General features: G+C 47.2%; 1 protein-coding gene across 1 annotated transcript in view; it reads right to left on the reverse strand.

Annotated features, from left to right (window-relative positions):
- Positions 1-25249, reverse strand: part of LOC143964037 (relaxin receptor 1-like) — a 213937-nt gene that overhangs the window by 51301 nt on the left and 137387 nt on the right. Inside the window, exons 4-10 of the mRNA XM_077473781.1 lie at positions 24492-24597; positions 23681-23752; positions 15531-15602; positions 11242-11313; positions 11002-11073; positions 6864-6938; positions 2352-2417 (exon numbers count right to left, since the gene is read on the reverse strand). Coding sequence (XP_077329907.1) covers positions 2352-2417; positions 6864-6938; positions 11002-11073; positions 11242-11313; positions 15531-15602; positions 23681-23752; positions 24492-24597 — 535 coding nt within the window. The remainder of the gene's footprint in view (positions 1-2351; positions 2418-6863; positions 6939-11001; positions 11074-11241; positions 11314-15530; positions 15603-23680; positions 23753-24491; positions 24598-25249) is intronic.

The raw sequence follows: 25249 nt of genomic DNA on the forward strand, positions 1-25249 counted from the left end.
CACCAGTCATCTCTATGACCGTCGGAGGCCTGGGCGTGACATTATGACGTCACATCCGGGCCGTGGATGTAAACAAAGCCACGGCTGGTAAAAATTCGATTGTGGATTTTTTTTTTTACGACCTCATGCTTTGCAGCCTGGAGGAGAGATGTGGGTGTCTTATTGACCCCGCATCTCTCCATAAAGAGGACCTGTCACAAACCATTGCTATTATAAGGGATGTTTACATTCCTAGTAATAGGAATAAAAGTGATTACAAAAAACAGTAAAAGAAAGTAAAAAAAAAAAAAAAAATTTAAGTAAAATAAAAAATAAAATAATAATAATTTAAAATGCCCATGTCCCCGATAGCTTGCACTCAGAAGCGAATGCACACGTTAGCCCCGCCCACATAAGTAAACGCCGTTCAAACCACACGTGAGGTATCGCAGCGTGCGTTAGAGCGCCAGCAACAATTTTAGCTATAGAACTCCTCTGCAAACTCTAAACATGTAACCTGTAAAAATAAAAATAAAAAATTGAAGCATGCCCTATGGGGATTTTTAAAAGGTGCCGATGTTTGGCGCCATTCCGTGAGCGTGCGCAATTTTAAAACGTGACATGTTGGGTATCTATTTACTCAGCGTAACATCATCTTTCACATTTTTAAAAAATTGGGCTAACTTTTCCGTTTTGTTATTTTTTTTTAAATCATGAAAACTTTTTTTTTTCCCTAAAAAAACAAAAAAAAAGCATGCTTGAAAAATTATTGCGCAAATACCATGCGAGATAAAAAGTTGAAACAACTGCCATTTTATAGGGTGTCTGCAAAAAAAAATTATATATTATATTATATATATATATATATATATACATATATATATATATATATATACACACACACACATAGCCTTATTATCTTTTTTTTGCTCGAAAATTACTCAAAACCCGAAACATTATATAGATATATCAGATATGAGATGTATATATATACCCCGTTTCCCCGAAAATAAGACCTAGTCGGATTGTCGGTGATGGCTGCAATATAAGCCCTACCCCCCAAATAAGCCCTACCCTGTTTCCCTGAAAATAAGCCCTACTCTGAAAATAAGACCTACAAGGAACTTTAACTAGGGCTTATTTGGGGGGTAGGGCTTATATTGCAGCCATCACTGACAATCACGCTAGGTCTTATTTTCGAGGAAACAGGGTATATATATAAATAAAATGTTTGGGGGTCCTGAGTAATTTTCTAGCAAAATAAAAATAAAAAATATTTTTTTTTACATGTAGGAGAGAAGTGCCAGAATAGGTCAGGTATGGAAGCGGTTAATGGGCACTATCAGAAGCCGATGCGACAACGTAATTGGGAGACAGGGTGTAGTCACCCCATAACAGGAAGTGGCTGAACAAGGCTCTTGAGGGCAGGGTCACCCAGGAATATTTTAATGAAAGCTGCAAATTAAAAAAAAAAAAAAAAAAAGTGGTGATTGGGTTTACAGCTACTTTAATAAATACTTTCATTTATACATTCACTTCACCGCGTCTACGTTGAGGCCGATATAACGATCTGTATGTTTCTTGTACAAACACTTAAATGCGTAGTGTAAATATTGCTATACAGCCGGGAGTTATACGTGCAGCCTGCTGGGAGCGTTTCAGTAAATTTATGCTTCTGGTTTGAGAATTATTGGATGTGTGTATTGTGACGGCCACTTACCAGCTAAACACACATTACTCATATGTAAAAGCATCATTAATGTGTCCTCTCTGCTCAGCGAACATTCGCTTTATGTCATCGTTATCTCTGCATGCCTCCGCGATTAGAACAGTTCCCAGCTTTTCTACTGAAACCCACTTCTAAAAAAAAAAAAATGGATCCTCACCCCTCGGAGAAATGTCCCATATTCAGAGAACAATTACACGGTTGCATTTTAACGCACGTACTATAATGTGCCCAAACACGCGTGTCCAGGTTCCTTATATAAAATAGTAAACATTTTACACATCGCTTTACATTTAACGATCTGCTCCACCGTTTGGTAGAGCACATTTTGAGTCACGCTAACTCATTGAAAAAATGTGGACTTTAAAGGGTTATAAAAGGGAGACAGTACCGTAACAATACTGGCTCCCCGATGCGTTGCGTCACACGTCAAGTGACTTTTTCAAGGCTACCCTGCATTAGCTTTAGTGAAATATAATTGCACTGAGAGCATGTAGAGGGTTAATAGCTGGTTACCTTTTATTAATTAATTTTATTTGAATATTCATATCAGAGCTTTAGTATATCTTTTTCACATATATTATTTTTTTCATGTATGTTAATTGTGAGAAAAAAAAAAAAATTGGAGTGACCGGGATATACTTACAAAACAGTTATGCACTCCTGAAACACAGAGTTGTGGATGGTCTCTAGCTCATTCCCCTCCAGATCCCTAGAACGAAGAAAGGAACAAAAAAACACGTCAGCATCTAAACCACACAATATAATCATTGCTGTGTAATTTACAGTGCCTTGAAAAAGTATTCACACCCCTCGAAATTTCCCACATTTTGTCATGTTACAACCAAAAAAACAAATGTATTTTAATGAGATTTTATGTGATAGACCAACACATAGTGACACATAATTGTGAAGTGGAAGGAAAATGATCCAACTAAAATCTAGTGGAACCAATTGCCTTCAGAAGTCACCTAATTAGTAAATAGCGTCCACCTGTGTGTCATTTATTCTCAGTATAAATACAGCTCTTCTGTGAAGCCCTCAGAGGTTTGTTAGAGAACCTTAGTGAACAAACAGCATCATGAAGGCCAAGGAACACACCAGACAGGTCTGGGATGAAGTTGTGGAAAAGTATAAAGCAGGGTTAGGTTATAAAAAAATATCCCAAGCTTTGACCATCTCACGGAGCTCTGTTCAATCCCTCATCGGAAAATGGAAAGATTATAGCACAACTGCAAACCAACCAAGACATGGCCTTCCACCTAAACTGATCGGTGGGGCAAGGAGAGCATTCATCAGAGAAAAGCCAAGAGCTCCATGGTAACTCTGGAGGAGCTGCAGAGATCCACAGCTCAGGTGGGAGAATCTGTCCACAGGACAACTATTAGTCGTGCTCTCCACAAATCTGCCCTTTATGGAAGAGTGACAAGAAGAAAGACATTGGTGAAAGAAAGTCATAAGAAGTCCTGTTTGTAGTTTGTGAGAAGCCATGTGGAGGACACAGCAAACATGTGGAAGAAGGTGCTCTGGTCAGATGAGACCAAAATTCAACTTTTTGGCCTAAAAGCAAAATGCTATTTGTGGGGGGGGGGGGGGACTAACACCACACATCACCCTGAACACGCAATCCCCACAGTGAAACATGGTGGTGGCAGCATCATGTGGTGGGGATGGATTATTTCTCCAGCAGGGACAGGGGAGCTGGTCAGAGTTGGGAAGATGGATGGAGACAAATACAGGACAATCTTAGAAGAAAACCTGTTAGAGTCTGCAAAAGACTTGAGACCGGGGAAGAGGTTCACCTTCCAGCAGGACAACGACCCGAAACATCCAGCCAGAGCTACAATGGAATGGTTTAGATCAAAGCATATTCATGTGCTTGAATGGCCCAGTCACAGTCCAGACCTAAATCCCATTGAGAATCTGTGGCAAGACTTGAAAATTGCTGTTCACAGACGCTCCCCATCTAATCTGACAGAGTTGGAGATATTTTACAAAGAAGAATGGGCAGAAATGTCCCTCTCTAGATGTGCAAAGCTGGTAGAGACATCCCTAAAAAGACTTGTAGAGAAAAGGGGTTCTACAAAGTATTGACTCCGAGGACGCCATACAAATGCCCCTCCCCCACACTTTTCACATATTTGTAAAACATTTAAAAAAAACATTTATAATTTTGCTTCCACTTCACAATTATGTGTCACTTTGTGTTGGTTTCTCACATAAAATCCCAATAAAATACATTTACGTTTTTGGTTGTAACATGACAAAATGTGGGAAATTTCAAGGGGTATAAAACCTTTTTTAAGGCACTGTATAATGTTTTCCATGCATTAAAATAACATTTTTTCAATTTAAAATTAACATAAAAAAGCTGAACAAATCAAATTTTTTTTCCAAAGGGCCTTTCTCCAAGCACTATTTTACCCTTGAAAGATACACTTTATTGACTAAAGTACGCAAACCCAGTGGCGTTGCTAGGCGGGTGCAGGGGGTGCGGACAGCACCCGGGTGACACCCGCCAGAAGGGTGACACCCGTGGGTAGCGGCACCGCTAACACCGCCCGCTGCCCTGTGTCTCGCGCTGTGGCCGTGTCCCTCAGCGGAGTGGAATGAAGCCACCTCCCCCTCCTTTCTGTTTACATCCAAAGAGGAGGAGGAGGAGCCAAAGCTGGAGGGATACACACCACTGTGTGTATCTGCTGTTCTGAGGTATGTAAGGTGGGTGTCTGTGCTACTGGGGGTGTCTGTACTGGGGGGTCTGAACTTGAGGGGGGTCTGCACTGCTGGGGGGTGTCTGCACGGTGGGGGGGTGTCTGCACGGAGGGGGGGGTGTGTGCACTGAGGGGGTGTCTGTACTGCTGTAGGTGTCTGTACTGGGGAGTCTGCATCCAGGGGGGTGTCTGTACTGCTGGGGGGGGGGTCTGCACTGAGGGGGGTCTGTACTGAGGGGGGTGTCTGTACAGAGGGGGGTTTGCACTGAGGGGGGGGTGTCTGTACAGAGGGGAGTCGGCACTGGGGGGTCTGCACTGAGCGGGGTGTCTAATGCTGGGGTGGGTCTGCACTGAGGTGGGGTTGTCTGTAATGCTGGGGGGGGTCTTTACTGAGGCGGGGGTGTCTGTAATGCTGGGGGGGTCTGCACTGAGGTGGGGGTGTCTCCACTGAGGTGGGGGTATCTGTATTGATAGAGGGGGTCTGTAACTGAGATGGGGGTGTCTGTATTGATAGAGGGGGGGCTGCACTGAGGTGGGGCTGTCTGTACTGAGGTGGGGGTGTCTGTACCGATGGGGGGTCTGTACTGATGGAGAGGTCTGCACTGAAGGGGTGTCTGTACTGAGGGGGGAGGTTTATACTGAGGGAGGGGGGTCTATATTGATAGAGGGTGGTCTTTACTGAGGGAGGGGGATCTATACTGTGGGAGGGGGGTCTATACTGAGGGGGGGACTATAGTTGGTGGGGGGGGGGTGACACCATTTTTTTTTTGCATCGGTTGACACCAACCCTAGTGACGCCACTGTGCAAACAACTCTCTCAATGAATTTAGGGGGTCTCCAGTGAAGGGTACTGTTACTAATCCACCATTGACATTGTAGACAGTTGCGCTCTTCCAACCTTGTGATAACAGTTTAGTGAAGGCCATTTTCTGTTCCAGCAGGACTGTGCCCCTGTGTACAAAGCCAGCTCCATAAAGATCTGGTTTGACCTGTTTGGTGTGAAGGAATTTGAGTTTTCAACCTCAGTCCTCAAGTACGCCAAAAGGTTATGTTTTCGATAAATGTCAATAGATTGTTTTTTAGGACAGCTATTTTATATCTATTTGGGAAAATTCCCAAAACATGGTCTGTTGGTGCTTTTCGAGGACTGAGGCTGTCTAACCCGGTTTTAGACAACTGTGCTCTTTCAACCTTGTGGTAACAGTTTGGTGAAACCCTTTTCTGTTCCATTATGACTGTTTCCCATCCTGTGTACAAAGCCAGCTCTATAAACACATGGTTTGATCAGTTTAGTGTGGAGGAACTTGAGTGTCCTGCACAGAGACCTGAACCTTACTAAACAACTTGGGGATGAATTGGATGAGACGACCCGGCTCACAATTGGCTTTCCAATATTTGTACCTGACCTCACAAATGGGCACAAATTCCCAAAGTCTTGTGGAAAGCCTTGCCAGGATAGTGAAGGTTGTTTGGTTGCAAAAAAAGGGACTGTTAAGAGCTATGCTGACCAATTGTGAGAATGTGCACCAAAATCTTGAGGAAAGCCTTCCCAAAACAGTGGGGACAAAGGGAAGCCAACACCATATTAATGACCAAGATTTTGGAATGAAAGGTCCTTATCCCTACTGAAGACATTGGGAATGAATTGAAATGCCAATGGTGAGCCAGGTCTTCTTATCCAACAAAACCTGCTCTTAACCCTACAGGACACCTTTGGGATGATTTCTTCTTACCCTAATGGTATTCAGTAGGTTTGAGGTCATGGACGAACTTGAGTGTCCGTCACAAAGCCCTGACCTCAACCCTACTGAACACCTTTGGAATGCCAATTGTAAGACCCCTTTCTGTTCCAGCATGACTGTGTCCCTGTGTACAAAATCAACATGGTTTGACCAGCTTGGTGTGGGGGAACTGAAATGTCCTGCACAGAGCCCTGACCTCAACCCTACTGAACACCTATGGGATAAATTGGAATGCTGGGGAGTCAGGTCTTTTTTGTTTTTGGTGCCCAACATGAGAGCCAGGTCTTCTCATCCGTTGTCAGTACCTGACCTCACAAATGGGCACAAATTCCCCAAATCTTGTGGAAAGCCTTCCCAGAGGAGTGGAGGATGTTATAGCCACAAAGGGGGGGGGGGGGGGAGGCAACTTCATATTGATGGCAATTGGGGGAGAGAGGCTATTTCATACTGACGGCCATGGTTGGAAAGGGTTTCCAGCCTACCTCATTTAAACTTTTTTCCCATTTTTTTTAAATGGGAAAGGGATAGCTGCTCCCATAAATACATAAAACACAAATACAAATACATTTTTTCCTTTTGAAATCCTTGTATATTAATCTTATGCTAATTTGTATATAATATTAATAATACATTTTATAAATAACAGACATTAAAAAGAAAGCAAGTGAAGGTGTCCCTCTAATCATTATCAGAGCAAATACTCACAGCCAGTTAAGACGGGGCATTTCCGAACATAAAGAATTGCTTGGTATAGCACTTATGGAATTGTTTAACATGTATCTGCATAAAATGATATAAAATATAGATATAGATATATAAATGTCAATTATCTAGCATTGGTTACATAGTTACAACCTTTTATATAAGAATTAGCTTAAGTCCATATAAATAAAGTACCAGAACTCACAAAGTTACTATCTCCACTAATCTACATTGTTCAAAACACTGTTTCACCTTGCAGAATTAAGCCCTTATGGGGTGAAACACTTCAGATATAGGAGTTTGATCGGTGGTGTCTTGATCAACAGAATTTAGTGGAGATCATAGCTTGGTGTCCAGCTCCTGTTCTTTGGATTATATTACGTGGGGGCCAAGCCTTCTCATGATAAGGAGTAGTTGGAGCATGGCTGTGCCTAAAGACTGGCCATTGATGTGTATATCCAGATAATTCTGGTTTTGTGAACATGTCAGGGCCTGGACCTGAACCTAAGACCTCTGCTGTGTCTGGCAGTAACTTTCCATTTTCCTTGTTGCTGTATCTGGCAGTAACTCTTCTCACTGAGCCATCTGAGATGCTGGACAGCACCCTTAAATGATCCCTGCCTTAAACCTTGTTTTGCTTGAACTTTGAACCCTTTGCTCCTCCCAAGCACTTCCAGACTCAAGCCATGTCTCTGCACTTCCTGTTTGCCAGATAATTGTGCTCTCTCTGTCTCCAGCCAATATCCCTGCCTTGCCAATCCTACTGCGGTCTTGTTCCCCAACTACCATTTGCTTCATCCCAACCTGCAACTACTTGTTACCGACCTTTGGCTTGTTTACTGACTATGCTTCAGATCGATCAGTACCCGCTATATCTGCTTCTGAATCCCTCCTGGTGGGGTGATCTGGAGGACCATGACGTGGTACTAAAACATATCAAAACCCATCTCCACTATCTGGAGCTCTGGTGAATACCAGTTAGTACTTAGACCCCACACCTTGGGTGAGCTCGCATCATCCGCCAAGGTTGCCTGTTTGTAGGCCTGTCCTGCTGGTCAATGGTCCTCTTTTCTGCTATAGCTTCTGGACTCCAAGACTGGCCCCAGACCAGGACAGAGCAGTAGACAGGGCCACATAATATTTTCTCCACCCCTCCAAGCCAATTGCCTTCTGCTGAATCTCTCTTACCCAAGTTGACTGACTAGGCTTAGTTTCACTGATAGATTGGATGTTATAGCCACCTGTTACATGTTATATCTGCTACTGAACCCCGGGCTTGCTCACCTCCTGGTGGGGTGATTCTGGTACTAACACAGCAAAAACCATCTCCACCATCAGGAACTCTGGTGAACACCGGTTAGAGCTTAGGCTCAGCACCTCAGGTGAGCCCACCCCCAGGTGCCAGGGTGACCTGCTTGTATGCCTTTCCTGCTGATCAGTGGGAGCCTCTCTACTGCTATAGCTACTGTTCTCTGAGCCTGACCCTTGACCAATGATACTTTGACTGCTTTTTGTGGCATTTCTAACCCACTAGCACCCAAGCCCACCTGTGAAGAATCCATTCCGTTGGGTTGAGCATCCAAACATGAGCCAAGATACTAGATTAGAGAGTTACTAGAATATATTAAAATTACATCTTTAAATAGCTAGGAAAAGCTAACTATGGTCATAGGACCTAATGATCAGCCTTAACCGCCAAAAAAGTAAAATGTTTGTATAGTAAAAAAAAAAAAACTAATAGAGGAAGGATAAAGCAACGTCTATAAAAATGATTGAGGGAACTGATTTTAGAGAAGTATATCTGAAACTGGTCAACAGGACCTTTATTTCTACAGCCAGTTACTGAATAGAAGGGTGATAGGAATTGTCATTCCTCGAAGTATAGGGGCACCTAGCCAAAACCTAAATCGCACGCTATGTAATTGTAGAAGAGTTAAACGGCTTTGGAACAGACTTGCAGCTTGGGAATACAGCTGGATGAATATACAAATGAATTTATCATTCAAAATGATTGTGTCTCTACACGGTTCCCAGGAAAGGGACGGCAAATTATTAACTGATAATGATTACACTAAAAGCTGCTGGTATATAGACCTCAGCCTCAAGGTGGATTGGGCTTTATTATTTAAATCGGCATTGATGGCACAGTGACATGCCTCTCCTACAGGTATACCATGGCTTCAATTTGAAACACCATCAATAGATCCTCTATACCAGGGATCTGCAATTAGCGGACCTCCAGCTGTTGTAAAACTATAAGTCCCATCATGCCTCTGCCTCTGGGTGTCATGCTTCTGGTTGTCAGAGTCTTGCTATGCCTCATGGGACTTGTAGTTCTGTAACAGCTGGAGGTCCTCTAATTGCATATCCCTGCTCTATACTTACTGGGTCTAAGTTGCTTCATCCCTAGAGAGGTAGCTCCTCTCAACGCAACTGTATGCCAATCATTGCATTTACAGTTCCTATACATCAAGAATTTTAGACTCACATCTCCCTCAACTCCCTTAGCTTCCTACCTAGGAGATGTCACCTAGAGCATATTCATCAAAATCTACTTTTTTCCAGTTGTGTCGAACATAAAACGTAGTTTTTTGCACTCACTCTTGCTTGGCTCACACGTTTGCTGTGTATATATACGCTCATATCCAGGAAATGTACGATTTTCCTAAATCTGAATGTTTCAAATACCTTCAAATTCGACATTTCTATAGTACCAACTACACATCAACTAATATTGGTAGCAATAAAAAAGAATGGGCTAAGCTGAGAGAACGGTACTCTGAATACGTTGTGTCTGTAGAGTGGTGGTTCTAAAAGATGAGTAGAGAAGAGAGTAGAGAAGGGAACTCCAAAGCATCCATAAAAAATAAATAAAATGAAGGGTCTATTGTTTTTATCATAGGTGTATTTTAAACTATAGAGACAGAATACCAACCCAAAATCCAGAAAAAATATCAACCAAAAATCCAGAAAAAATATCAACCAAAAATCCAGAAAAAACACATGATACAAATGTTAGAACTTGAGTTGCAGTTCAGCGAGTAAAATAAAAGTATTTGCTCCCCAAGCAAAACATGACTTAGTAGTTGGACAAACCCTTGTTGGCAAGCAGAGGTAAGACGTTTCTTGTAGTTGGTGACCAGGTCTGCACACATCTCAGGAGGGATTTTGGTCCACTCTTCTTTACAGATCTTCTCTAAATCCTTGAGGTTTCTTGGCTGTCGCTTGGCAATTTGAAGTTTCAGCTCCTTCCATAAATTTTATACAGGATTAAGGCCTGGAGACTGGCTAGGACACTCCATGACCTTAATCTGCTTTTTCTTGAACCGCCCCTTTGTTGCCTTGGCAGTATGTTTTGGGTCATTGTCATGCTGGAAGACCCATCCACAACCCATTTACAGTGTTCTGGCTGAGGGAAGAGGGTTCTCATCCAAGATTTTACCATTGGCCCCTCAATGTGGCAAAGTCGGCCTGTACCTTTAGCAGAGAAACAGCCCCAAAGCATCATGTTTCCACCTCCACGCTTGACTGTAGGGATGGTGTTCTTAGGGTCATAGCATTTTTCTTTCTCCAAACACAACGAGTCAAGTTAATGCCAAAGAGCTGAATTTTGGTCTCATTTGACCACAGCACTTTCTCCCAATCCTTCTCTGAATCATTTAGATGTTCATTGGCAAACTTCAGATGGTCCTGTACATGTGTCTTCCTGAGGAGGGGGGACCTTGCGGGTGCTGCAGGATTTCAATCCATGGTGGCATATTGTGTTATCAATGGTTTGTTTCGTGACTGGGGTCCCAACTGCCTTGAGATCATTCACAAGCTCCTCCCGTGTAGTTCTGGGCTGATCCCTCACTTTTCTCAGGATCATCCTCACCCCATGACATGAAATCTGGCATGGAGCTCCAGACTGAGGGCGATTGATGATCATTTTATTTCTTTCATTTGTGAATAATCCCTCCAACAGTTGTCTCCTCACCAAACTTCTTGCTGATGGTCTTGTAGCCCATTCCAGCCTTGTGCAGGTCTACAATCTTGACCCTGATGTCCTTTGACAGCTCTTTGGTTTTGCCCATGATGGTGAGGTTTGAATGCAAGAAAGATTATGTTGACAGGTGTATTTTAGGTATCACAGTATACTTACAGGAAATATAAAGAATGCAGGCCTTTGAATGTCCCGGGATGAATCTTGTTAACTTTGTTATTATCTATAATCCTAAAAGAGATAAAAATGTACATAAAAGACCAAAAACAAATAAAAATAAAAAAAACTTTAAAAAAAAGCTTGCGTTAACAAAATGTCAAACAAGGACAATTCATCAATAATCTTGAAGGCCTAATGCCCCCGAATCCCCCCCGGCTTCCTTTATGTCTTTCAACTTACAGCCATTCCAAGGAGTGAAGATCCTTAAAGACTTCGGCCCTCAAGACCTCGATCCGATTGTTACTAAGGAAACTGTCACAGACAGAAAACGTTTTAGAAAAAAGGACAAGCATGTTCTGCAGAAGGAAAGAGATGGAAATCATGCAAGCTCTCCGGTTTATCATATAACCAAGGCTTTAGACCAGGAGGGTCTCAAAACAGGTGGCCTTCAAGCGTTTTTTTTTTTTTTTTGCAAAAACTACAAGTCCCATCATGCCTCTGCTTGTGGGAGTCATGCTTGTGAGCTTTCCAATGCCTCATGGGACTTGTAGTTTTGCAACAACTGGAGGGCCACCAGATTGAGACCCCTCCTTTAGATGGATCAACCAGTAATTCAATAACCCCCCCCCCCCCCCCCCACCCCATCCTTCTGCCTTCAGTCCATGACTTTCTCTGTCCGATCCTCCATCCCTCCATTGGTCTGATCTTATGGCACAAATGTCTACTTTCCTTTCCCAATGGCATTGGGTCTGCCCTTCCTTCTTCTACTTCATCTTCTCTACTTCCCGCTGAGGGCAGTAAAAAAGTAGACATGGAACCCGAATCACTAATATTACCTTCAACGAGTTAAAGTCGTTTAAAAAGTCATTTCAAATCTTTTTAAATCTGCAGGCCAAAGACCCATGTCTTTTTTTTCAACAACATCTTAAAACCGGCCAGAAAGAAAACAGATGATCCACGATACCCTCGTTCCCTGACTGGAGGCTTCGTACTGGAGATAGAGACAGCGTGGTGTCAGCAATCTACGACACCTTCGTTCCTCGATTGGAGCCTTCGTATTGGAGCCTTCGTATTGGAGATGTAGATGGTGGGATGCCTGTGACGGTTCACCCAGAAACCCCTGTGCTGTTGCCTTATTGATCTCACTAACACTGGGATCTAAAGCTCTGGTAAGCGGCCCCTCTTCTCACTGGTGGAGGATTGTTTTGAATATTTTCTACATACACGCATTTGTGGATATTTTTGCACCTTAATATCAAGTTTGAAGAATCAATAATATTTTTGGACTAAAAAAAATTATTTTTTTCCTTTATCACATATGAACTCTTTATGGTTTTTGAATATTATTTTTGTTAATATTATTCGTTTAGATTTAGCACACATTATTATTTTTGTTTCAATTTACATTAATTATTGTGGGTGTTTTCTATATTATTTATACTAATTTCATTTCAGATCTAGTATACACTTTATTCACTCTATGATGATATGATAGTATTCATGTATACTATTTACTAATCACATTTTTTGTTTATTTAATATTGTTTTTCATGCTTATTTTGTATAGGTTTTGATTAGGTTTTAGGTGTTTGATTTATTTTTAATTTTTAATTTGTTTTTAGCGCAGCTCATTTTGTTCACCTATTTAGTTTGATATCGGAGTATTACGATTAGGGTTGCTGCTTATAGGTTGCTTTCTTTTGTTGTTTGAGTAGCGCGGTTTACCCTTTGTACCAGGCCAATAATATGACCCCCTGGTGATCCTTCCATGAAGGTCCCTTGGTCAAGCACTTCCCGTTATAGGTCGACAATGCTCTGTCCTGGTCTCCTGAACCAGGGGTTCTCCAAACTTTCCAAGCAAAGGGCCGGTCCTTACTGTCCTACTGACTTTAGGGGGCCGGATTGTGGTCAATGGGTATGAGAAAAATGTCCTGATGTCCAGAGGGAGTAGACCATGCCCCATCATTGGTATCCATGGGAGGAATAGTGTCCCATCATTGGTATCAGTGGGAGGAATAGTGCCCCATCATTGGTGTCAGTGGGAGGAATAGTGCCCCATCATTGGTGTCAGTGGGAGGAATAGTGCTCCATCATTGGTGTCAGTGGGAGGAATAGTGCCCCATCATTGGTGTCAGTGGGAGGAATAGTGCTCCATCATTGGTGTCAGTGGGAGGAATAGTGCTCCATCATTGGTGTCAGTGGGATGAATAGTGCCCCATCATTGGTGTAAGTGGGAGGAATAGTGCTCCATCATTGGTGTCAGTGGGATGAATAGTGCCCCATCCGATCCAGGCATACAAGGGAGGCCACATGGTGCTCCCCTAAAGCATGGGATGGGGTCGTAATGGCGACCCCTGCAACCCCTGTATGTACACCCCTGTCACGTTCCACCCTCCCCGGGATTACGATGTTCGATCATGCTTGTATCACAGCAAAGCAACTGCTAAATGGCTCATCTAATGATTGGTAAGCTGTAACCTATTGCATTTCTGGTTTCCGGGGGAGTAATACATTCCTTGGTGCATGAGCGCTCTTTGACTCCGAAATCTTTTTTGGTTATCCACAATCCCATAAATTGTGATAGGGATCTCCTTTCCCACATTCTCACATCGGGAAAGACAGAGACTCTGGTAACCCCATGAAATCCGATCAATGTAGAGATACGTCTGGTGGGCTGAGAATGTCTCTTATTTGCATTTCGCTGCCAGAAAAGTAAAACTTAGAAATGAACGTCATTTGTCAAAATCAGATTCCAGAAAAAGCTTTTTAAATCAAAGCAGATTTTTATTGTTTTTAAATTTTTGTTATTTTTTCAGAATAGTTTAAATGCTTATCAAGTAAACCTTTTATATATGTTTTAGAAGATTTAGGTGTGATCGAATGAACGGAGTTTGACCCATTTATCTGGTGACAACATGTTAGGGTTTTACAGGCGCTTGAGCTTGAGCCAATCAAATTAACAAAACGCCCAAGTGTTAGACGCATCTAAAACGCATTTGCAAGAATGTGGCTTATGCGTCAAAAGTTTCCTTTCTCTGGCATCCTGCCAGGAATAAAATCATTTATAAAAGCCCCTCTGTGCATAAAGACTTAAAGTAGATGTTAACTCTAAATCAGGGGTATCCAAAGGGAATAGTGCCCCATCATTGGTGTCAGTGGGATGAATAGTGTCACATCATTGGTGTCAGTTGGAAGAATAGTGCCCCATCATTGGTGTCAGTGGGAGGAATAGTGCCCCATCATTGGTGTCAGTGGAAGGAATAGTGCCCCATCATTGGTGTCAGTGGAGGAATAGTGCCCCAACATTGGTGTCAGTGGGAGGAATAGTGCCCCATCATTGGTGTCAGTGGGAGTAATAGTGCCCCATCATTGGTGTCAGTGGGAGTAATAGTGCCCCATCATTGGTGTCAGTGGGAGGAATAGTGCCCCATCATTGGTATCAGTGGGAGGAATAGTGCCCCATCATTGGTATCAGTGGGAGGAATAGTGCCCCATCATTGGTATCAGTGGGAGGAATAGTGCCCCATCATTGGTATCAGTGGGAGGAATAGTGCCCCATAATAGGTGTCAGTGGGAGGAATAGTGCCCCATCATTGGTGTCAGTGGGATGAATAGTGCCCCATCCTTGGTATCAGTGGGAGGAATAGTGCCACATCATTGGTGTCAGTGGGAGGAATAGTGCCCCATCATTGGTGTCAGTGGGAGGAATAGTGCCCCATCACTGGTATCAGTGGGAAGAATAGTACCCCATCATTGGTATCAGTGGGAGGAATAGTGCCCCATCATTGGTATCAGTGGGAGGAATAGTGCCCCATCATTGGTATCAGTGGGAGGAATAGTGCCCCATCATTGGTATCAGTGGGAGGAATAGTGCCCCATCATTGGTATCAGTGGGAGGAATAGTGCCCCATAATAGGTGTCAGTGGGATGAATAGTGCCCCATCCTTGGTATTAGTGGGATGAATAGTGCCCCATCATTGGTGTCAGTGGGAGGAATAGTGCCCCATCATTGGTGTCAGTGGGAGGAATAGTGCCCCATCATTGGTATCAGTGGGAAGAATAGTACCTCATCATTGGTATCAGTGGGAGGAATAGTGCCCCATCATTGGTATCAGTGGGAGGAATAGTGCCCCATCATTCAACTGTGATGTATGTTTGGTGAATGTCAGATTCACTGCTTTATAAATATGTCCCTTAGATTGGATTGCTAAAGCACTATACATGATATATAATTGCCATTTTCAAAAATAAAAGACCTTTTTCATATTTTTTTCTTTGTATCTTTTGTTACATCTCAGTGCTGCTGATCTCATGCGGCCTCTTTGCAGACACTTCAGGTATGCCTGCACTCCAGTGCGGGTCTCCCGATGATGACAACAGAGGACCATGTTCTGTGTAACGTGTTTTACATCTGGCGCTTGTGGTTGCCATTGGAAGTCTATGTGACGGGGTGATAATGTGGGAGCAGGGACGGAGCCCCAACCTTCATATCCTAACTCAGCAATGTGAAGGGCCCTCGGCTTACTCACAGCATTTTTAGCCTGAAGAGTCCTGAAAATGCCTGGTGGGAGATGGATTGTAGTTCATTATTTTGAAGAAAGCTGGAAAAAAAAATGAAAGAGTTAATTTGTATCAATTTGTTACCTATTTGTATATGTTGTTGACAGACAATTATACATAAATCAGCTATCTTCATGAAGAAGCAGGGTCTGTCCTGCGAAACACATTGTAGAATACAAACAAGGTGTTACGAGTTCAATCTCTGACCCTGAAATTGCATCATGGAAGGAATTATAATGAAGGCTGAATGTATCCAACTGTAAAACTTTTCTTGGTGTGGTAAAGCCATTAAAGTCCCATTTTGTTGTGTGCTTTATTTTTTTGTTTTTTTTTCTTAACACAAATGTAATTGCAAAGGATGTGGTACCAGTAAACCCCAAATAAACACAGCAGGGGGCCTAGTTTTCTTTCTCCCCCAACTTCTATGATCGGAGGCATTTTAGAACAACTTTAAGTTTACCCAAGTGACTGAAGTACCTACAGTGCCTTGCAAAAGTATTCGGCCCCCTTGAACTTTTCAACCTTTTGCCACATTTCAGGCTTCAAACATAAAGATATAAAATTTTAATTTTTTGTGAAGAATCACCAACAAGTGGGACACAATTTTGAAGTGGAACGAAATCTATTGGATAATTTAAACTTTTTTAGCAAATAAAAAACTGAAAAGTGGTGCGTGCAAAATTATTCGGGCCCTTTACTTTCAGTGCAGCAAACTCACTCCAGAAGTTCAGCGAGGATCTCTGAATGATCCAATGTTGTCCTAAATGACTGATGGTGATAAATAGAATCCACCTGTGTGTAATCAAGTCTCTGTATAAATGCACCTGCTCTGTGATAGTCTCAGGGTTCTGTTGAAAGCGCAGAGAGCATCATGAAGACCAAGGAACACACCAGGCAGGTCCGTAATACTGTTGTGGAGAAGTTTAAAGCCGGATTTGGATACAAAAAGATTCCCCAAGCTTTAAACATCCCAAGGAGCACTGTGCAAGCGATCATTTTGAAATGGAAGGAGTATCAGACCACTGCAAATCTACCAAGACCTGGCCGTCCCTCTAAACTTTCAGCTCAGACAAGGAGAAGACTGATCAGAGATGCAGCCAAGAGGCCCATGATCACTCTGGATGAACTGTAGAGAACTACAGCTGAGGTGGGAGAGTCTGTCCATAGGACAACAATCAGTCGTACACTGCACAAATCTGGCCTTTATGGAAGAGTGGCAAGAAGAAAGCCATTTCTCAAAGATATCCATAAAAAGTCTCGTCTAAAGTTTGCCACAAGCCACCTGGGAGACACACCAAACATGTGGAAGAAGGTGCTCTGGTCAGATGAAACCAAAATCCAACTTTTTGCCCACAATGCAAAACGATATGTTTGGCGTAAAAGCAACACAGCTCATCACCCTCAACACACCATCCCCACTGTCAAACATGGTGGTGGCAGCATCATGGTTTGGGCCTGCTTTTCTTCAGCAGGGACAGGGAAGATGGTTAAAATTGAGGGGAAGATGGATGCAGCCAAATACAGGACCATTCTGGATGAAAACCTGTTGGAGTCTGCAAAAGACCTGAAACTGGGACGGAGATTTATCTTCCAACAAGACAATGATCCCAAACATACAGCAAAATCTACAAAGGAATGGTTCACAAATAAACGTATCCAGGTGTTAGAATGGCCAAGTCAAAGTCCAGACCTGAATCCAATCGAGAATCTGTGGAAAGAGCTGAAAACTGCTGTTCACAAACGCTCTCCATCCAACCTCACTGAGCTCGAGCTGTTTTGCAAGGAAGAATGGGCAAGAATTTCAGTCTCTCGATGTGCAAAACTGATGGAGACATACCCCAAGCGACTTGCAGCTGTAATCGCAGCAAAAGGTGGCTCTACAAAGTATTAACGCAAGGGGGCCGAATAATTTTGCACGCCCCCCTTTTCATTTTTTTATTAGTTAAAATAGTTTCAAAAATCCAATAGATTTAATTCCACTTCACAATTGTGTCCCACTTGTTGGTGATTCTTCACAAAAAATAAAAATGTTACATCTTTATGTTTGAAGCCTGAAATGTGGCAAAAGGTTGAAAAGTTCAAGGGGGCCGAATACTTTCGCAAGGCACTGTAAGCTGGGGGTTAGGTGTGTTGTGGTGGGGGGATGGCAGTGGCTGTGTTGTGATGGGGGATGGAAGTGACTGCTTGTGTTGTGGTGGGGGTGACAATGGTTGATTGTGTTGTGGTGTAGGATGGCAGTGGCTGATTGTGTTGTGGTGGGGGATGGCAGTGGCTGTGTTGTGGTGGGGGATGACAGCGGCTTTGTTGTGATGGGGATGGCAGTGGCTGGTTGTGTTTTGGTGTGGGATGGCAGTGGCTGGTTGTGTTGTGGGATGGCAGTGGCTGGTTGTGTTGTGGTGTGGGATGGCAGTGGCTGGCTGTGGTGGGGATGGCAGTGGCTGGTTGTGTTGTGATGGGGGGTGGCAGTGGCTGGCTGTGTTGTGGTGGGGGATGGCAGTGGCTGTGTTGTGGTGGGGATGGCAGTGGCTGGTTGTGTTGTGGTGTGGGATGGCAGTGGCTGGTTGTGTTGTGGTGTGGGATGGCACTGGCTGGTTGTGTTGTAGTGTGAGATGGCAGTGGCTGGCTGTGTTGTGGTGGGGATGGGAGTGGCTGGCTGTGTTGTGATGGGGGGTGGCAGTGGCTGGCTGTGTTGTGGTGGGGATGGCAGTGGCTGGTTGTGTTGTGATGGGGGGTGGCAGTGGCTGGCTGTGTTGTGGTGGGGGTGGCAGTGGCTGGTTGTGTTGTGGTGGGGGATGGCGGTTGCTGGCTGTGTTGTGGTGGGGATGGGAGTGGCTGTGTTCTAGTAGGGGACGGCAGTGGCTGGTTGTGTTGTGATGTGGGATAGCAGTGGCTGGTTGTGTTGTGGTGTGGGATGGCAGTGTCTGGTTGTGGTGGGAGTGGCAGTGGCTGGTTGTGTTGTGGTGGGGGGTGGCAGTGGCTGTGTTGTGGTGGGGCATGGCAGTGGCTGTGTTGTGGGATGAAAGTGACTGGTTGTGTTGTGGTGGCGGGTGACAATGGCCGACTGTGTTGTGGTGGGGGATGGCAGAGGCTGTGTTGTGGTGGGGGATGGCAGAGGCTGGCTGTGTTGTGGTGTGGGATGGTGGTGGCTGGTTGTGGTGGTGGGTGGCAGTGGCTTGACTAGTTGGGTTGTGTTGGGAGATGGCAGTGGCTGAGGCTGGTTGTGTTGTGGTGGGGGATGGCGGTGGTTGGTTGTGTTGTGGTGGGGGATGGCGGTGGTTGGTTGTGTTGTGGTGGGGGATGGCGGTGGTTGGTTGTGTTGTGGTGGGGGATGGCGGTGGTTGGTTGTGTTGTGGTGGGGGATAGCGGTGGCTGGCTGTGTTGTGGTGGGGGATGGCGGTGGCTGGAGCTGGCTGTGTTATATTGGGGGGTGGTAGTGGCTGGCTGTGTTGTGGTGGGGGAAGGCGGTGGTGGTGGCTGGCTGCTTTATGGTGGGGGATGGGGGTGGCTACAGCTGGTTGTGCTGTGGTGGGGAATAGCGGTGGCTGCGGCTGGTTGTGCTGTGGTGGGGGATGGTGGCGGCTGCTGCTGGTTGTGGTGTTGTGGGGGATGGTGGTGGCTGGCTGTATTGTGGTGGGGGAAGGCGGTGACTGCAGCTGGTTTGCGGTGTTGTGGGGATGGTGGCAGCTGCGGCTGGTTGCAATGTGGTGGGGGATGGTGGTGGCTGGTTGTGTTGTGGTGGGGGATGGCGGTGGCTGGCTGTGTTGTGGTGGGGGATGGCGGTGGCTGGCTGTGTTGTGGTGGGGATGGCGGTGGCTGGCTGTGTTGTGGTGGGGGATGGCGGTGGCTGGCTGTGTTGTGGTGGGGATGGCAGTGGCTGGTTGTGTTGTGATAGGGGGTGGCAGTGGCCGGCTGTGTTGTGGTGGGGGTGGCAGTGGCTGATTGTGTTGTGGTGGGGGATGGTGGTTGCTGGCTGTGTTGTGGTGGGGATCGGAGTGGCTGTGTTCTGGTAGGGGATGGCAGTGGCTGGTTGTGTTGTGATGTGGGATAGCAGTGGCTTGTTGTGTTGTGGTGTGGGATGGCAGTGGCTGGTTGTGGTGGGAGTGGCAGTGGCTGAGGCTGGTTGTGTTGTGGTGGGGGATGGCAGTGGCTGTGTTGTGGTGGCGATGGCAGTGGCTGGTTGTGTTGTGGTGTGGGATGGCAGTGGCTGGTTGTGTTGTGGTGTGGGATGGCACTGGCTGGTTGTGTTGTAGTGTGGGATGGCAGTGGCTGGCTGTGTTGTGGTGGGGATGGCAGTGGCTGGCTGTGTTGTGATGGGGGGTGGCAGTGGCTGGCTGTGTTGTGGTGGGGATGGCAGTGGCTGGTTGTGTTGTGATGGGGGGTGGCAGTGGCTGGCTGTGTTGTGGTGGGGGTGGCAGTGGCTGGTTGTGTTGTGGTGGGGGATGGCGGTTGCTGGCTGTGTTGTGGTGGGGATGGGAGTGGCTGTGTTCTGGTAGGGGACGGCAGTGGCTGGTTGTGTTGTGATGTGGGATAGCAGTGGCTGGTTGTGTTGTGGTGTGGGATGGCAGTGTCTGGTTGTGGTGGGAGTGGCAGTGGCTGGTTGTGTTGTGGTGGGGGGTGGCAGTGGCTGTGTTGTGGTGGGGCATGGCAGTGGCTGTGTTGTGGGATGAAAGTGACTGGTTGTGTTGTGGTGGTGGGTGACAATGGCCGACTGTGTTGTGGTGGGGGATGGCAGAGGCTGTGTTGTGGTGGGGGATGGCAGTGGCTGGCTGTGTTGTGGTGTGGGATGGTGGTGGCTGGTTGTGGTGGTGGGTGGCAGTGGCTTGACTAGTTGGGTTGTGTTGGGAGATGGCAGTGGCTGAGGCTGGTTGTGTTGTGGTGGGGGATGGCGGTGGTTGGTTGTGTTGTGGTGGGGGATGGCGGTGGTTGGTTGTGTTGTGGTGGGGGATGGCGGTGGTTGGTTGTGTTGTGGTGGGGGATGGCGGTGGCTGGCTGTGTTGTGGTGGGGGATGGCGGTGGCTGGCTGTGTTGTGGTGGGGGATAGCGGTGGCTGGCTGTGTTGTGGTGGGGGATGGCGGTGGCTGGGGCTGGCTGTGTTATATTGGGGGGTGGTAGTGCCTGGCTGTGTTGTGGTGGGGGAAGGCGGTGGTGGTGGCTGGCTGCTTTATGGTGGGGGATGGGGGTGGCTACAGCTGGTTGTGCTGTGGTGGGGAATAGCGGTGGCTGCGGCTGGTTGTGCTGTGGTGGGGGATGGTGGCGGCTGCTGCTGGTTGTGGTGTTGTGGGGGATGGTGGTGGCTGGCTGTGTTGTGGTGGGGGAAGGCAGTGACTGCAGCTGGTTGCGGTGTTGTGGGGATGGTGGCAGCTGCGGCTGGTTGCAGTGTGGTGGGGGATGGTGGTGGCTGGTTGTGTTGTGGTGGGGGATGGCGGTGGCTGGCTTTGTTGTGGTGGGGGATGGCGGTGGCTGGCTGTGTTGTGGTGGGGGATGGCGGTGGCTGGCTGTGTTGTGGTGGGGGATGGCGGTGGCTGGCTGTGTTGTGGTGGGGATGGCAGTGGCTGGTTGTGTTGTGATAGGGGGTGGCAGTGGCTGGCTGTGTTGTGGTGGGGGTGGCAGTGGCTGATTGTGTTGTGGTGGGGGATGGTGGTTGCTGGTTGTGTTGTGGTGGGGATGGGAGTGGCTGTGTTCTGGTAGGGGATGGCAGTGGCTGGTTGTGTTGTGATGTGGGATAGCAGTGGCTGGTTGTGTTGTGGTGTGGGATGGCAGTGGCTGGTTGTGGTGGGAGTGGCAGTGGCTGAGGCTGGTTGTGTTGTGGTGGGGGGTGGCAGTGGCTGTGTTGTGGTGGGGCATGGCAGTGGCTGTGTTGTGGGATGAAAGTGACTGGTTGTGTTGTGGTGGCGGGTGAAAATGGCCGATTGTGTTGTGGTGGGGGATGGCAGAGGCTGTGTTGTGGTGGGGGATGGCAGTGGCTGGCTGTGTTGTGGTGTGGGATGGTGGTGGCTGGTTGTGGTGGTGGGTGGCAGTGGCTTGACTAGTTGGGTTGTGTTGGGAGATGGCAGTGGCTGAGGCTGGTTGTGTTGTGGTGGGGGATGGCGGTTGTTGATTGTGTTGTGGTGGGGGATGGCGGTGGTTGGTTGTATTGTGGTGGGGGATGGCGGTGGTGGCTGTGTTGTGGTGGGGGATGGCGGTGGCTGGGGCTGGCTGTGTTATATTGGGGGGTGGTAATGGCTGGCTGTGTTGTGGTGGGGGAAGGCGGTGGTGGTGGCTGGCTGCTTTATGGTGGGGGATGGGGGTGGTTACAACTGGTTGTGCTGTGGTGGGGAATAGCGGTGGCTGCGGCTGGTTGTGCTGTGGTGGGGGATGGTGGCGGCTGCTGCTGGTTGTGGGGGATGGTGGAGGCTGGCTGTGTTGTGGTGGGGGAAGGCGGTGACTGCAGCTGGTTGTGGTGTTGTGGGGATGGTGGCAGCTGTGGCTGGTTGCAGTGTGGTGGGGGATGGTGGTGGCTGGTTGTGTTGTGGTGGGGGATAGCGGTGGTTGGCTGTGTTGTGGTGGGGGATGGCGGTGGCTGGCTGTGTTGTGGTGGGGGATGGCGGTGGCTGGCTGTGTTGTGGTGGGGGTGGCAGTGGCTGATTGTGTTGTGGTGGGGGATGGTGGTTGCTGGTTGTGTTGTGGTGGGGATGGCAGTGGCTGTGTTCTGGTAGGGGATGGCAGTGGCTGGTTGTGTTGTGATGTGGGATAGCAGTGGCTGGTTGTGTTGTGGTGTGGGATGGCAGTGGCTGGTTGTGGTGGGAGTGGCAGTGGCTGAGGCTGGTTGTGTTGTGGTGGGGGGTGGCAGTGGCTGTGTTGTGGTGGGGCATGGCAGTGGCTGTGTTGTGGGATGAAAGTGACTGGTTGTGTTGTGGTGGCGGGTGAAAATGGCCGATTGTGTTGTGGTGGGGGATGGCAGAGGCTGTGTTGTGGTGGGGGATGGCAGTGGCTGGCTGTGTTGTGGTGTGGGATGGTGGTGGCTGGTTGTGGTGGTGGGTGGCAGTGGCTTGACTAGTTGGGTTGTGTTGGGAGATGGCAGTGGCTGAGGCTGGTTGTGTTGTGGTGGGGGATGGCGGTGGTTGGTTGTGTTGTGGTGGGGGGTGGTGGTTGTTGATTGTGTTGTGGTGGGGGATGGCGGTGGTTGGTTGTATTGTGGTGGGGGATGGCGGTGGCTGGCTGTGTTGTGGTGGGGGATGGCGGTGGCTGGGGCTGGCTGTGTTATATTGGGGGGTGGTAGTGGCTGGCTGTGTTGTGGTGGGGGAAGGCGGTGGTGGTGGCTGGCTGCTTTATGGTGGGGGATGGGGGTGGTTACAACTGGTTGTGCTGTGGTGGGGAATAGCGGTGGCTGCGGCTGGTTGTGCTGTGGTGGGGGATGGTGGCGGCTGCTGCTGGTTGTGGGGGATGGTGGTGGCTGGCTGTGTTGTGGTGGGGGAAGGCGGTGACTGCAGCTGGTTGCGGTGTTGTGGGGATGGTGGCAGCTGTGGCTGGTTGCAGTGTGGTGGGGGATGGTGGTGGCTGGTTGTGTTGTGGTGGGGGATAGCGGTGGCTGGCTGTGTTGTGGTGGGGGATGGCGGTGGCTGGCTGTGTTGTGGTGGGGGATGGCGGTGGCTGGCTGTGTTGTGGTGGGGGATGGCGGTGGCTGGCTGTGTTGTGGTGGGGGAAGGCGGTGACTGCAGCTGGTTGCGGTGTTGTGGGGATGGTGGCAGCTGTGGCTGGTTGCAGTGTGGTGGGGGATGGTGGTGGCTGGTTGTGTTGTGGTGGGGGATAGCGGTGGCTGGCTGTGTTGTGGTGGGGGATGGCGGTGGCTGGCTGTGTTGTGGTGGGGGATGGCGGTGGCTGGCTGTGTTGTGGTGGGGGATGGCGGTGGCTGGCTGTGTTGTGGTGGGGGATGGCGGTGGCTGGCTGTGTTGTGGTGGGGGATGGTGGTGGCTGGCTGTGTTGTGGTGGGGGATGGCGGTGGCTGGGGTCGGTTGTGGTGTGGTATTCCTAAGTCCTGCAGCAGAGCGACGGGGGAGCATGGAGAAGGTGGGCAGAATTGGGTTGGGGATAGGCTAGCATGATTCTCTTTAAAGTTACATGCACAAGTTTAGCCACTTACAGCTTTTCCAAATCGTGATACCGATGAAAGACACCATCAGGCAAAGATTTGATCCGGTTATCCTTCAGATCACTAAAATACATACAAAGCATTAATGAATCAGTAACTGTAAGAAGCTGGCGAAACAAAATAGGAATCATGACTGGAACCCTCAGTTAGTCTTCCAAAAAGGAACAATCTTCAACAGTCATTATTAACCATGGCGTATGACATTGCAATGAAGCAAAGGCTCCCAATTACGAATATAGAAGAAAAAAGACCTATTGGTCCATCGAGTCTGCATAATTTATTTTAATCTCTAATGGAGATCACAGTTTCCGTAAAAATGGGTCACTTCTGTCTTAACATTATTGCCTGACTCAAAGAACAAATTAAGGAGAGGCAGTTATACTGGTCCCCTCAAACCCTCCCTGGTCCCCTCAAACCCACCCTAGTCCCCTCAAACCCTCCCTGGTCCCCTCAACCCAGTGCCTGGTGCCTCAACCCAGTGCCTGGTCCCTCAAACCAGTGCCTGGTCCCTCAAACCAGTGCCTGGTCCCTCAAACCAGTGCCTGGTCCCTCACCCCGAGGTTCTCTGGTTTGTTTTAGAAAATAGATATCAAACAGCCCTTATAAGTTCTGTTTGTTCCCCCAAATATCGATGATCTGCCTTTAAGATCCATATGAAAAGATCAGTATTGAGTTTATTCATAAAATAAGACAGCCCAGAATGTAATTAATCAGAATGTTGGCTTTAGTGCTCAGCTACAAGTCTGTGTGAAGACACGCGGGGTGGCGGGTTATTGCACACTTCAGTTGCTTCATTGCTTACAAAGCTGTTACGTTAGAAGAGATGGCTGGAACATAATGAAGTCCTTGACTTGAGCAGTTTACTAAACGCTTCCGGCACTCACATTGTTCTGGGTAAACATCTAGAGCTAAAGCAAAAACACAAAATGTAAGCAGAACAATAAGAAACAAACAAAATAAAAACAACATTTATGGATAATTAAAAGCATAAACATATACTGTACCTATAGGACCAAGAGCTTCTGGACAATTGACCATCACACCTATGTGAGCTTGTTGGGCTTCCCATTAACATGGAGATGCCCCCCACCTTTCCCCCCATAACTAATAATACAGAGTTGTCCCCCCCTCCTCCTTTTTCCCCATAACCATTAGTATGGAGTTGACTCCCCCCCCCCCTCCTTTTTGCCCTATGACCATTAATATGAAGTTATCCCTCCCAATGACCATTAAAGGAGCTTCAGTCTGTAAAAAAAAAAAAAAATGAGCAGCTACAAATATTATAGTGACTGACTTTTAATATATGGACACTTACCTGTCCAGGGATCCTGCAATGTTGGCACCCGAGCCGATTCGTCAATTGGCTTTGAGTGCACGGCATTGTAAGTATAAGAAACCGGCAAAGAAGCTATCAGGCTTCACAGTCAGTTTCCTACTGCGCATGCATCTGAATCACAAGGCAGCGGGGAGGAAGGAGTAGGGGCAGGTAATGTGGTAAGATCGCCGATTGGCAATCTTACCCAGGAAGTGGGAGAGGGTACCTGACAAAACCAGGTACTC

This window comes from Lithobates pipiens, unplaced genomic scaffold (genome assembly GCF_037356315.1).
Source record: "Lithobates pipiens isolate NorthernLeopardFrog02 unplaced genomic scaffold, aLitPip1_a1.2 Scaffold_1, whole genome shotgun sequence".
Lineage (NCBI taxonomy): Eukaryota > Metazoa > Chordata > Amphibia > Anura > Ranidae > Lithobates > Lithobates pipiens.